Consider the following 11,949-nt stretch of genomic DNA (forward strand, 5'->3'; position numbering starts at 1 on the left):
CTTATGTAAAACTTTCTTCTTCCATAAGCACGCATTTCGTAATGTTTCTTCATTGAAAGTTTAAGTTTTCTCTAAAATCTTGCCTCTTTCAAGTTTAATAACAACCACGTTTAATAACAACCGCACCTAACTAAATTTAAATTCTGTTAAACGTACGTGTAAGGGTATCTTACGATGCTCTTTGAAACAAACATTACGCGCTAAATTCCCGTACCATTTAGTTCGACGAAACAGACCAGACCGATGCTCGTAAACATTCAGTGACGATCGTAACGGGCAAAAAAACAGTCCGCGAGCTCGGCTTGTTATGTTTACGTTTGGCCCAAGTACCTGGTCGCGAGTCAGACTGGCGATATTCATGTTTGGGTAAAAATCTTCATCGCGAGTCTGACTCGCTAAAGTACGGGAAGGAGTTAAATTGAAAATTTCTCAACAATGAATATATGACTCGTACTTGTGTGTAGCAAGTGTGACGTCAATCGTTCGTAGAAATGTATTGAAGCGGATGGTAATCATATCGAAAACTCATATCGAAATATCTCAATTTCTGTTAATATAAAATAATATATTTTATTATTATTTATTTATTATGTATTTTAATAAAATAATACTTGCTGTTTACTATCGGGTTTACTACAGGTTGATTAATACTACAGGATATTCAAGATATGTTTACAGACTTTAGCACGAATATAGAGCATCGTGTAGCATAATCGTAAAGTACTATCGCGTGCACGATTTTATACGTAGTTTAAATTTTATAGAATCATTGTATTTTGATCTACGGACATTGGAAACAGTGGAAAGAATCTTTTCCCTCAAGGTCGTCTAATTCTATGTTTTTCTAATTATCAATTAACGCGATTTTCTATTTTCCATACAACAGTATCAAGGCATTGTGTCTGAAAACGCTTAGTTTATGCTTGATTTAAAGGATATCTTATCTTTAATTTTGTAACTTGGCGTACCATAGACAAAGAGAAATACAAAGTGATGCTTTTGCGTTTATGTCTTGCCTGCCTTTCACCCGCTACATTTCATGAAATTAAGATCGAAATATCTTTTAAACTACGCACTTTCCAGCGTAAGTACCTTGCTACTTTTGTATAGAGAACAGAAAATCACATCTACCGAACAAGCAAATACGTAGATCTCTATTTTAGAAATAAAACCGATGACCTTGAAATCTTCTAAAAGAAACGAACTTGAGGAAACATTCTTTTCATCGATTTACGTGTCCCTCAAAGTAGCGTAGCTTTGTCTTGAGAAGTTTTTACACGCAACATTACACAAGGTAGATAGTTGGATAATCCTTTTTAGCTTAGGCATCCTCTATACCTACTAATACATTTACTTCTACTGCATGTGTGATGTAATTTTTGATGACTTTCATAAAGTGATACAATTTTGTTATCAAAGTAATACATACCAATACCTGAAATGGCCGTGTACTCGACTATAATTAAGTAACAAGTAGAGTTTCATAATTATGTATCGATAAAAAAAATGTTTTTTTTTAATATTTTAGGAAATTGAATCGAATGTTTCTGATTATGTAAAAAATCAACCAATTTTCCATTAGAATGAAGACAATAATCGAGAAAGAAAATTGGTTTCGTTTAATACTTACTGCCACGTTTCTAATGATATGCGTTGTTGCAGAAAAGGTAAGATACACAGACACGATATTAGTTTTAATTACAAATGGTAATATAACTAGTCTATCGGTAATCGTATATTACTCTTGGTATTTATACTACAAATATTAGAAAATATTACAAACGTACATAAAACTTTCTTTTATAAAAATGTTGTATCAGTCGAATACTTGTTTAATGTATAAATATATTGCTCTAAAGACGATCACAAACTAACCTTATAGTAACATCGTTTATATTTAAATTGTATATTTCACGGCGTAATTTTGAAGTAAAATATCTTAGAAACGATATTTTTGTAATATTAATATGCAAACAAATTTTTATGATTACAGCGGAAAAGACAAATATTTAGAGAACAAGTCTTACCAGCATTAGGAGGTAAAATTCCAGAAGAAGCTTTTAGGACTGATCGTTTAGCCTTAAATCGATTAAACAAAGAAGGTATTACAGTACCTGATGGAGTGGTCTTTGATGCCCGAGGTGTGCATAAACATACTCAGCATGTTCAAGCGATGCCAGAAGTAATAAAAGTATGTACAAGTTAATAAACACAATGTAGGTTAAACACTTTCCAAGTCAATGGTATTTTTGACGTTTTAAATAAATTTGAATAGCCTTTACACTCTACTATATGCTAAATATTATACACACTGCTTTATTTTAATCGAGATAATCCACGCAAATATCTTCTAAATTATACAGTAATCGGAAAACTGTTTCAAACAAAACATGTTCTGTTTCGAGGGAAATGTCTTACGATGACTACCAGATTTGTCTAGGTAGAGACGTTTCGAGATCTTCGTTTTTCTAAATGAAACTGTACACTTTTTTATATACTGTTTGATGCACTTTTTAATTCTTTATAAAACAAGTATTATAATACTTGGAGTTTAGTTTAAAAATGCTTAGTTTAACCCTTTCGCTTCGGGTGCCACTTACAGGCGACGCGCGCGAGATGACCTGTGGGTACGAGCGCTGCATGTAGGCGGCGACCACGCGACGAATCCTGAGTTCGGCACCCCATATATCGGGTATACACCAATGCCATCTGTAGCCAATAATATATTTTTTCGTTATCGGCAGAACATTTTCTGTTGATTTTATTGATGTATTGGATTAATCACTTCTTAAAAGTTACTCATTGTTGAAACAACAATAACAAAATTATACTGTTTCGTATACTGTTACAGTCGTATACTGTTTCGTGCTAAAAAATATGTTAAACCCATTGACAGTGAAACGATATTTCATATACGGTTTTTGCAAAAATTATTGCTATTTAAGACTTAGGAAAACGTATATACAGCAACCATGCACACTGTGTGCATTTCTGGTACGCGCTTCTGTTCTGTGACAGTATTTCGGTGGACTGGACTGCCGAAGCGAAAAGGTTAAGAAAGTTTGAAAAATTTTGAAGAATGAATCGGGAGAGACTCGTATTATTGTGCCTTGGAATATCAACATTGTTTTGGTTTGCCAGATTCGGAGGTAAACGAACTCCGGACAAAATATTATCGTCGTTACTTGTAATCGTCAATCAGAGTCACGTTCGAACTTCTTATAATGACACTGGTCGATACAAATAGATAAACGCGCTCTCTAGGAAAGTCATTATAGCGAATCAGATAGTAGAGTACGTACGAGCGAACGTACAGTTGAACAGTAATATTGAGTGAGCGACGATTACGACCGGCATACATTATCTCTGTACTTGTGCTTAAAGTGATTAATATAATTGACTATTACAATTTTATCACTCGTCTCTTTAATAAACCAACCAACACGTTTAATATTCACCTCGCTAATTAAATGGAAATTAATTGAAGAGCATCGTTCTGTCTTTGCAGGTGTACCTGACACCGGATGGACGATACGTTCCACCCGAAGGCAGATTTCATTACAACCGTGCGAAAGCGATTGACACAACTTACGTTATTCGTACGCCATACTCGCGATTTAATGGTCACGAGTACACGAACAATCGCTTTAACAAGCATCGGGATTTTTCTAAATCACAAACTTATACGAGCTTCAGACAATTTGTACCTATAGTACCACCATTGAAACCTGGAATTTATAAACCTATCGTAACACCTTTGGTACTTCCTGCTGATGCCAATTTATTAGAAGAAACTTTTACACCAACTTGGAATATTCGCTACGAGTGGGATTCTATTTACCAACCATTCGACGATTATATTCTCAACAACATAGCGCTTTTCAACTCTCACCAGGTATATATTCTATGCGTCTACTTCTACGTATAGTTGGTCATACCATTATTCCAACACAGCGCTATCTCTGTACCTGTTGCTTCGTATAAGTGAGCACGATTGAAATATTATATTGCTTATTCTACGGTAATTATGCACAAAAAGAGATCTCAATTTCCAGCCACCTGTGGAATCTAACTTGGATTAACTTAATCGTATCTTACACTATTACTATCGCAATCCTGTGCAAATGCGTATGCAATTTCATTTTTAACAGTTTATATTAAACTAAATGTGATCTAACAAGTATCATTTTTTTCCTGTAATGTGTCATAATTTTTTAACCATGATCACCCTGCATCTCGAACAAAATGCATGTTACTCGGAACCCTCTCCTCTACAACGTATTCCAAATTTAACAAAATCGGAGTTGAAGCCCTCTTTTGTGCATAATTATCTATTCGACGAAAATACGAGACATCTATTAAAATTTAGACATTTGTGTACGTTCTGCCATCTACCAATTGTTAGAGGTAGTTCGTACTGCGAAAGAGATTTATTTTGTATAATTAATACCAGGAGAGAAATTACGATGGAACTTCGTTTGCCTGGATTTGTCGAGGAACAAATAGTTTATTAATAGGAGCTCAGCGATTGTCCCCACTAAGTATCTGTTATTGTTCACATAATAGGAGCTCGCGTTCAGATAAATGAATTCAACTAGCAATAGTTTAGTCAGATCACGTCAAGTCAGGTACGGGTTAAGAGATTTTCACTTCACTTGACTGAACCTACTGTGGATATTCTCATTGGCATACGTGTAAGCGATTTTCATCGGTGCTAAACTAAACTTTTGCTGGTTCAAATCATTTATTTGAACGTGAACTCCTATTGTGTGAACGAAAAGTAATAGGTAGTGGGGACAATAGACGAGCTTCTGTTATGCGAATCGTCCCTCGATCGGTCATTGACTAAAATTTCGTTCAGATAGACGCGGTTCATATAAATCCAGTTCTACCGTAATACCAATATTTCGACGATACGTTAAAATATCCAACATATTACGTAAAGAAAAGAGGTAAAGGTGATCGTAAAATTAATTGCACAGGTTTTCAAAAAGCCCAAACTTTTAAATGTCTTACATGATTTCCCTGCATAATTTGATAAACGATTGAATTCATATTAAAAATGGCAAATTGAAGTTAGTCAGCGTTTATGCGTTCTAACATGGAATAAAATGAGAGATCGTAAAATTCATAATGGTCACCTATAGGCTGTATAAGACGTATATGTGTGCGTGTGTGATATATCTTTTTTGACCAACTCGAGTGCAAAACCACAATCTGTGAAAGAAGAACGCATATCGACACACGAGATTCTAGTTTGCCTACTTCGTTGAAACCAACCACAATTTTCTAGGATTACCTGCTACGAGAAGATAGATCATCTAGTTATCTTGGATTTGAAACGCGAATGAAACTGTAGTCGGGAGGTACATTCGCTGGTGCACGCTCACCTGCACTCGCGGTATGCAAATTACGAGCGAAGCACCAATAACATACTATTACACCTCTTCCTTTCTTAACAGATTTCAAGCAAGAATCTCATGAGCATCTTTCACAGTAACAGCAGTTAAGTCACCTTACTCTCACTCGCGTTGTATATATCGATATGTCTAAAACGCTCTCTCTTACGTAATTTCCTCTTCTATTCGTAATAGAGTTAAACGTACAGGGTGGCTAATAAACGCATGTTCATATATCACGAGATGAATGTACACATTAAAAGGACTAAGAAACGTTATATCAACGTATTGCTCGTTTAGCGCAAGAACGAGGTAAATTAAAAAATCATGATTTTAGGGAAAACGAGTTTGGACGTTTAGAATTGTTATAATTTTGTCAAAACGTCACATTGAAAGTTCACTTGTTCAGTTCAATAAATTCACATGTATCCTTAAAGCTACCTCCATTCTGAGCTATGACTCTCAATGATCAAGATTTATTTAACGTTATGTCGTTATTCTTTAAAATAATTTTAACAGTAAATACGAGTATTGTTTCATCGATAAGGTTATAAATTGAAATAGCACGTTATTAACGATAAAAGAGAAGAAAGAAGCCCTCCTTATCTTCACAGCAATATCGTGACAGTATAAGATGCGGCACTCTTTTTGAAACCAAAACAATAGGAGCAAACGTAAAAACTCAATAGCAACACAAGTCTTCTTATGTGACAAGTTTTGATAGCTCACTTATAGGGCTCGACTCAACGCAACGATTGTTGACTAAAGAAACTGTTCAAAGTGTCTGTCATATCTCATATTCATAAACTCGTAATTTCTTTCCAGATGGATATCAGACAACGTTTCAACTGCGAAAATGTACAAAAAACGGTCTCTTTATTTTCAGATCATTGCTGATTATCAGGGATTTTTGAATAAGTTTCATGAGCGATCTTCGAGACACGCCGGATCTCATCCTGCAAATAGAAACCAAAACTTTTCTCCTCGTATTCGAAAGCAGGAATTGCAAAACATCGAAATAAATCCGAAAGCGACATCGTACCAAAATGTCAAACTGAACACTGACGATACAGTTTCTCGCTACACGAATCTTACCAAAATTCCAGAAACTGGTTTCACGTGCAGTGGTAGGAGAGGCATGTTTGCCGATGTTGAAACTAAGTGTCAAGTGAGTACATAGCTCATTACGCTTTTCGTTTCGAAAATTTCCTTTCCAGGTTAAGGTTTAACCCCTTCCCGTACTTTATCGAGTTAGACTCGCGATGAAATTTTTGGCCCAAACATGAATATCGCCAGTCTGACTCGCGACCAGATACTTGGGCCAAACGTAAACATAACAAGCCGAGCTCGCGGACTGTTTTTTTGCCCGTTACGATCGTCACTGAATGTTAGTTTCTGTTTACAAGCATCAGTCTGGTCTGTTTAGCGCGCGTCGATGTCTACCGCTTGGGCCCAAGTTTCGTCGAACTAAATGGTACGGGAAGGGGTCAATAGATTTCGCTGTTATGAAAGCATAAGAAGATAATACATTTTCTTGCAAAATTAATTTGAACATTTATCCTTTCGTTACATTTAATCTTTATTAAAAAACATTTTTTATTCCTTGTGAGATGCTCTTAAATGTCCTGCAAGAATATCTCGTTCACAGGCGGTTCCAAAAATGACAATTTTTTTACATTCTCCTTTTAAACTCGATTTTCTCTCAAAAATAAGCTTCAGAAAAGAAAATGTTGTTCTATATCTGTCCCTTATTTCTTTATAAAGAGTCATCTGGTACTCGTATGTATCTTTTCATTACTCGGATTACTGTACATTATTCTGATGATTCTTTGTTTCTAGGTTTTCCACAACTGCTCTGGTTGGTCGAAAACTTCCTCGCTTTGTCCATCGGGAACAGCATTTAGTAACGTAAAGAAACGTTGTGAATGGTGGAATACAGTAGAGTGTAAATAATTCATTTAATTCTATCGAAATTTCAATAATATTAGAATAGTAATATAGATATAAATGAATTAAAAGCAATGATAACTTAGATATCCATTATAAATTGTTATAATTAGACTGTGGATTTTTACGCATTTATGAGAAATTTAAGGGGCGTCGAAATGCACAGAATGCGCGTAATACGCAAAAATATGTGAAACGTCCAAAATATAGCACTTACTATAATACCTAGTAGCTAAAACACATTTCGGCTTTCCAGGTCCCATTTCTTTAACGGCTTTCATAAAAATATATATTTGCATAAATATCCGCAGTCCGGTTATGATTAATATGCGAAACTAATACGATGAAGAAAATGTAGATATACCATCTCTATTACGAACGTCCAAATTATGTTCACTGTTACATAGAATGAGGAAATATAAGAACAGTTTAAGAATGTACATGTTACGGTAAACGAAAAGTTCTTTTAAAATCATCTTCAAAGTCTTCTCGATGTTACCGACAGTTCTTTACATGTATATTACCATTCACTCTTTTAAAATACAGTGTTCTGATCGACGTCAAAACGAGTTTAATGATCTACAACCTACGATATCACGATATGGAAATAATAGTGTAAGATGCGCAAAAAGATATGTATAGTTTAGAACATAGCAAGATCAATTCAAGCTGAATCATCATACTGCTCAGAGCAGTCATTCGTATCATATTCTGTACTTGTCTTTTCGTTTATATTTTGTATTATTTTTCGAAAACTTTAATACCGAATGTGGCGAAACGTTAACCGAGAGTGAAATAAAAACAATTGTAATATTAAAGATAGGAAAGTGTTTCTTTTAAAAAATTTTACGCGTTTTATATAATTATAGGAAAATAATTTACAGTCTATTAAGAATCTTGGAAACGTATGTATGGTGTAACAAAGAACACTAAACCGATAATTACTCGTAAAGGACCTAAAGCGATAATTACTCGTGACAAATTTTGGAAGATGTCTCGTACTTCACTGTTTTCTCGTTTGCATTAGAAAAATCTCTATAGTAAAATACAAGAAAACGTCGCATAGCCATACTAATTACATTTATGAGAAACATTTTTCTACTGAAAGCTGTAAATCATGCAGCAGAGATTTAGTAATTCTTTGTACAACTGGCACGCTTTAAATTATATTTAGAATATAGATTAGAAATTTTAATACACAACGATTCTCATATTCTGCTTCCGAATTATCTCCTTTCTTTCTTCCGGTATATAAGGGTTCTTCAAAGGGTCTAAATTTAATCTAAAACAAATAAAATGAAAAATGTGAATAATAAAAATTAAAATATTACAAACAATAAATGTAATATTATATAAGAATTATTGACAAAATGATAAAATGAATTATTAAACATCGAAACTGTGAAATATTTAATTTCGACATTTTTTCCGCATTTTTGGTACGACGAGAGATTCCTACGATTTATTTGGCGTTGATTGGCATTTGTCAGGATCATAGATTTTTGGAAAATACAAAATTTCGCGGAATTCCAGTTAACATCAATTCCGTTTCAGAGGACAGGAACAGAGGATGCTTCGACTACTCTTTTTTACAAAGATAACGCATCGAAGATACGAAAGAAGTGAAAATGACAATCCTCCGAAGAATACGGCATTATACTTTTCATACTTTTTCAAATCAGAATAAATTATAAGCAGTCAGTCAGTTTGACTAAGCCTCGCTTTAAGCTACATTTTCCTTCGCTGAATGCTCAAGAATGGTCAATATTTCGATCTCTGCTCGTTTCACATTAAGGTAAATATCTATAATGTTTACCGTCACATATATATTTATTAGAATAAATATAAGATTATACCTATACAAAGCTGGCGCATCAGCACAATTCACGTTATACCACCAATCACAAGCAAACTCCCGTTGATTGAAAAGAGTTCCATTAGTACAGAGGAAAGATGCACCTTGATGACCTTCGCGACCATCGTGACAAATGTGATATGCCTAAAACGTAAATAAAGTTTCTTAGCGTTTCTCGTATTATAGTGTAGTATATAATACAAACGTATCATTTGAGTTATCATGTTACAAAGATAAAATATTATAACCTATTATTTGGAATAAGCGAAGTTCTACCACAGGCAAGACATGCCTAAGAGTTTTACACGTAAAATTTCATAATTCTTTTTTTAAATCTAACTATCCAATTATATTTCCTTTCTGATATCTACTAATATTTTATGCATTTTTTAACATACGCACTGGTAATAGTAACTTCAGTTTGAACGAACAAAAGGATGATGTCACGTACGATCGAGATAAAATAAAATATTGGGTTCAACGGAAATATTACAATATTCGTTCCGTTTTTAGGGCTAAACTAAAAGACATGTTTCTTTCTTGCATAAGAAAGAAATTTTAGTTGATTACATATAAGGCAAGGCTAAAAAGTGAATGCATAGCTAGATAGAAACGATAGAATTGCCTTGAGGGTAACTGTTGCAGGAACTACATATTGCGGTCAAAAGTGACTTTTAACAAGATACATTAGCGAATAAGAAGTACAAAGAAAAAAGAACAAATAGATAATTGAACAATTTGTTAGATGACTTTAATCATCAATTTTACACATAAAAACTCTTGAGACACACTGCACAATTATCCAATCCAGCTAATATAGTATACAAATCACTTTTTTATTCATTAAAAACGTTCGTACGTATAAAACCTTTTATATTATCAATTATAATATACTGAAAAAACCTATTCATATGTATGTACGTATGTATATGTGGATAGTAGATCATTTTAAATTTTTTAACTGATTCGAATCGATTTTATTATTCGCAAGATTTATACTTTGTACGACTGATCGTTTATGTGCACTTGGGCGAAACATAAGAGCGCAAAAAGTGTAAAAAGTATATTGAACGTAAAATATTTGTCATAATATTAGTGTGTGAAATAAATGTGTATTTGAATTCCACTTTGTTAGTAAGTTGGTAAAAATGTGAAATTGCATAAATATCCGCGGTTCATTGATCACAGTACGACCACGACTTACAACTATATCAAATTTGGCTAAAATATCGATAAAACCATCTCTTCTACGATCTCTTCGCCAAAGAAAGTTACTTTATTCCTTAGATATGCTTTTTGCAACAGTAATTCCTCTGTCTTACTTAAAGTCACTATACATATATACACAGTATACAGAGTGTGTTACGTAACGCGAGTCACTTTTCTGCTATCTGCCGGCATGTGACAAGAAATGTTTTGTACTTTAAGCGTGTCGAGTATACGTTCGACGATGAGAAAAGATCCGAAAATGCTCTGTTTTCATAGCCGTCTATGATCTAACGAAAAAAGACAATATATGGTCCTATTTGTGTTACCCAAGGTGAGCCTGGCTTTGTTATGGAAAGCCTACTGACCCTCGCGTTGCGCGGGCACTGTATTGTAGTATCGTGAACGAGGGGCCTGGAGGGGAGTCGCGCGAATTACAAACAAACGGTTGCTGAGCATGTGCATGATGGGGCTTAAATGAGAGTGCGGATTGCGTTGTTGAGATAGTGTTGTTAGCGTTATTGAGAGAGAGTTGAATCTACGTTGACGAGAGTTGTTAATTAATTATAATACGTTGTTACGATTAGTTCATGTTAAATAACCATTGTTTTCTGTTTAATCCATTTATTATTAATAAACTAATTATTGTATTTACGATACTACAGTATACATAATGTGTTATACATATATGTGTGTATATAAATATTTCAATGATCAATTGTAAAACGATTGATGAAATTAAATAAATTACCTGACAACCGGTTTCCACGTTCGCGTACATTCCTGGTACGAATGGAACGTGTGCGCAGGAAAAACTTGTCTGAGGTACGGTATGGTACAAAGGAAAGTCTACGCCCGGAATACCAGGAATTTTGCTAAAATCTTGTTGGTTCTTTGGCTTTTCAAAAGCCTTCACGACAATTGGTCTGTCAAACTTTACCGTTGGTTGGAAATTTTGGTGTTCATTATAATGATTGTAATCGAGATCTTCAACCACTATCCGATGCTAAACAGATATAACAGAATTGTTATAAAAATAATTCGTCGTGCTTGCTTTTTCCTCATTTATGTAATAAAAATATACAATAATATATACGACGTGATATCGATAAAACTATGTATTAAAAAATCATTTAATATATGTATATTGTAATGATATTTTTATAAATATGTAGAATATTTTTTTTCTATTTAACAAAACACATGGTAATGTTTTGGCACAATTAGTAAATAGAATTAAAATAAATTAAATTTCTTCGATAAAATGTAGTTACGTTACGTGCTAAACGTTTGTACACGAATTCAGGATTTGTTTCCCGTCATAAAATTAATCGAAAACGAATCACTGATTGCTTTATGCATTTTTCGATAATGGTCCAAACATACAACTATATCTTTATTCACAAATTTTTACTTTTAAATTTGGTTTACCAAATTTGGTTCACTTACTTTATACGATATACAAAAAATAGACAAATACGAATATTTTTGTATAAGATTCAAATTTTCCACTGATAAAAGTTACTAAGTAAATTAACTTGC

The 11,949-nt window shown here is 33.8% G+C and overlaps 3 protein-coding genes across 5 annotated transcripts in view; 1 reads left to right on the forward strand and 2 right to left on the reverse strand.

Annotated features, from left to right (window-relative positions):
• Nucleotides 1–5,709, reverse strand: part of LOC126866497 (antifreeze protein Maxi-like) — a 29,711-nt gene extending 24,002 nt beyond the window's left edge. Inside the window, exon 1 of one of the 2 annotated variants that reach the window (XM_050620134.1) lies at nucleotides 5,391–5,709. The gene's annotated coding sequence lies outside the window, so the exon portion shown is untranslated. Of the gene's footprint in view, nucleotides 1–5,299 lie in introns of both variants that reach the window. The other variant, XM_050620133.1, reaches the window with a different exon arrangement.
• Nucleotides 1,584–7,786, forward strand: LOC126866744 (uncharacterized). Its single transcript, XM_050620679.1, has 5 exons — nucleotides 1,584–1,667; nucleotides 1,994–2,191; nucleotides 3,482–3,895; nucleotides 6,286–6,567; nucleotides 7,239–7,786. The coding sequence occupies exons 1-5, from the start codon at nucleotides 1,584–1,586 to the stop codon at nucleotides 7,350–7,352; spliced, it is 1,092 nt and encodes a 363-aa protein (XP_050476636.1). The 3' UTR covers nucleotides 7,353–7,786.
• Nucleotides 7,787–8,409: 623 nt separating this feature from the next.
• LOC126866502 (U-scoloptoxin(01)-Er1a) lies at nucleotides 8,410–11,443 on the reverse strand. 2 transcript variants are annotated; one of them, XM_050620152.1, is made up of 3 exons: nucleotides 11,159–11,443; nucleotides 9,203–9,345; nucleotides 8,410–8,628 (listed from the first exon to the last, which is right to left on the reverse strand). In XM_050620152.1, exons 1-3 carry the CDS (start codon nucleotides 11,186–11,188, stop codon nucleotides 8,538–8,540), a joined length of 264 nt encoding a protein of 87 aa, XP_050476109.1. In that variant the 5' UTR covers nucleotides 11,189–11,443; the 3' UTR covers nucleotides 8,410–8,537. The 2 variants fall into 2 exon arrangements, with proteins under 2 accessions (XP_050476109.1, XP_050476110.1); XM_050620153.1 differs by lacking the exon at nucleotides 11,159–11,443 and adding an exon at nucleotides 10,582–11,061.
• Nucleotides 11,444–11,949: the final 506 nt, after the last annotated feature.

The sequence above is a fragment of the Bombus huntii genome, chromosome 6 (assembly GCF_024542735.1).
Source record: "Bombus huntii isolate Logan2020A chromosome 6, iyBomHunt1.1, whole genome shotgun sequence".
In the NCBI taxonomy this organism is placed as follows: domain Eukaryota; kingdom Metazoa; phylum Arthropoda; class Insecta; order Hymenoptera; family Apidae; genus Bombus; species Bombus huntii.

What these genes read in the sequence shown, in the direction of transcription:
- LOC126866744 (XM_050620679.1), top strand. Translation starts at nt 1,584, where the DNA reads ATGAAGACAATAATCGAGAAAGAAAATTGGTTTCGTTTAATACTTACT. An exon ending in TATGCGTTGTTGCAGAAAAG is followed by an intron (nt 1,668 to 1,993) that starts GTAAGATACACA and finishes TTATGATTACAG; the next exon opens with CGGAAAAGACAAATATTTAG. An exon ending in CGATGCCAGAAGTAATAAAA is followed by an intron (nt 2,192 to 3,481) that starts GTATGTACAAGT and finishes AATGGAAATTAA; the next exon opens with TTGAAGAGCATCGTTCTGTC.
- LOC126866502 (XM_050620152.1), bottom strand. Translation starts at nt 11,188, where the DNA reads ATGTACGCGAACGTGGAAACCGGTTGTCAG. An exon ending in ACGTGGAAACCGGTTGTCAG is followed by an intron (nt 9,346 to 11,158) that starts GTAATTTATTTA and finishes TTTACGTTTTAG; the next exon opens with GCATATCACATTTGTCACGA. An exon ending in GATGCGCCAGCTTTGTATAG is followed by an intron (nt 8,629 to 9,202) that starts GTATAATCTTAT and finishes TATTTGTTTTAG; the next exon opens with ATTAAATTTAGACCCTTTGA.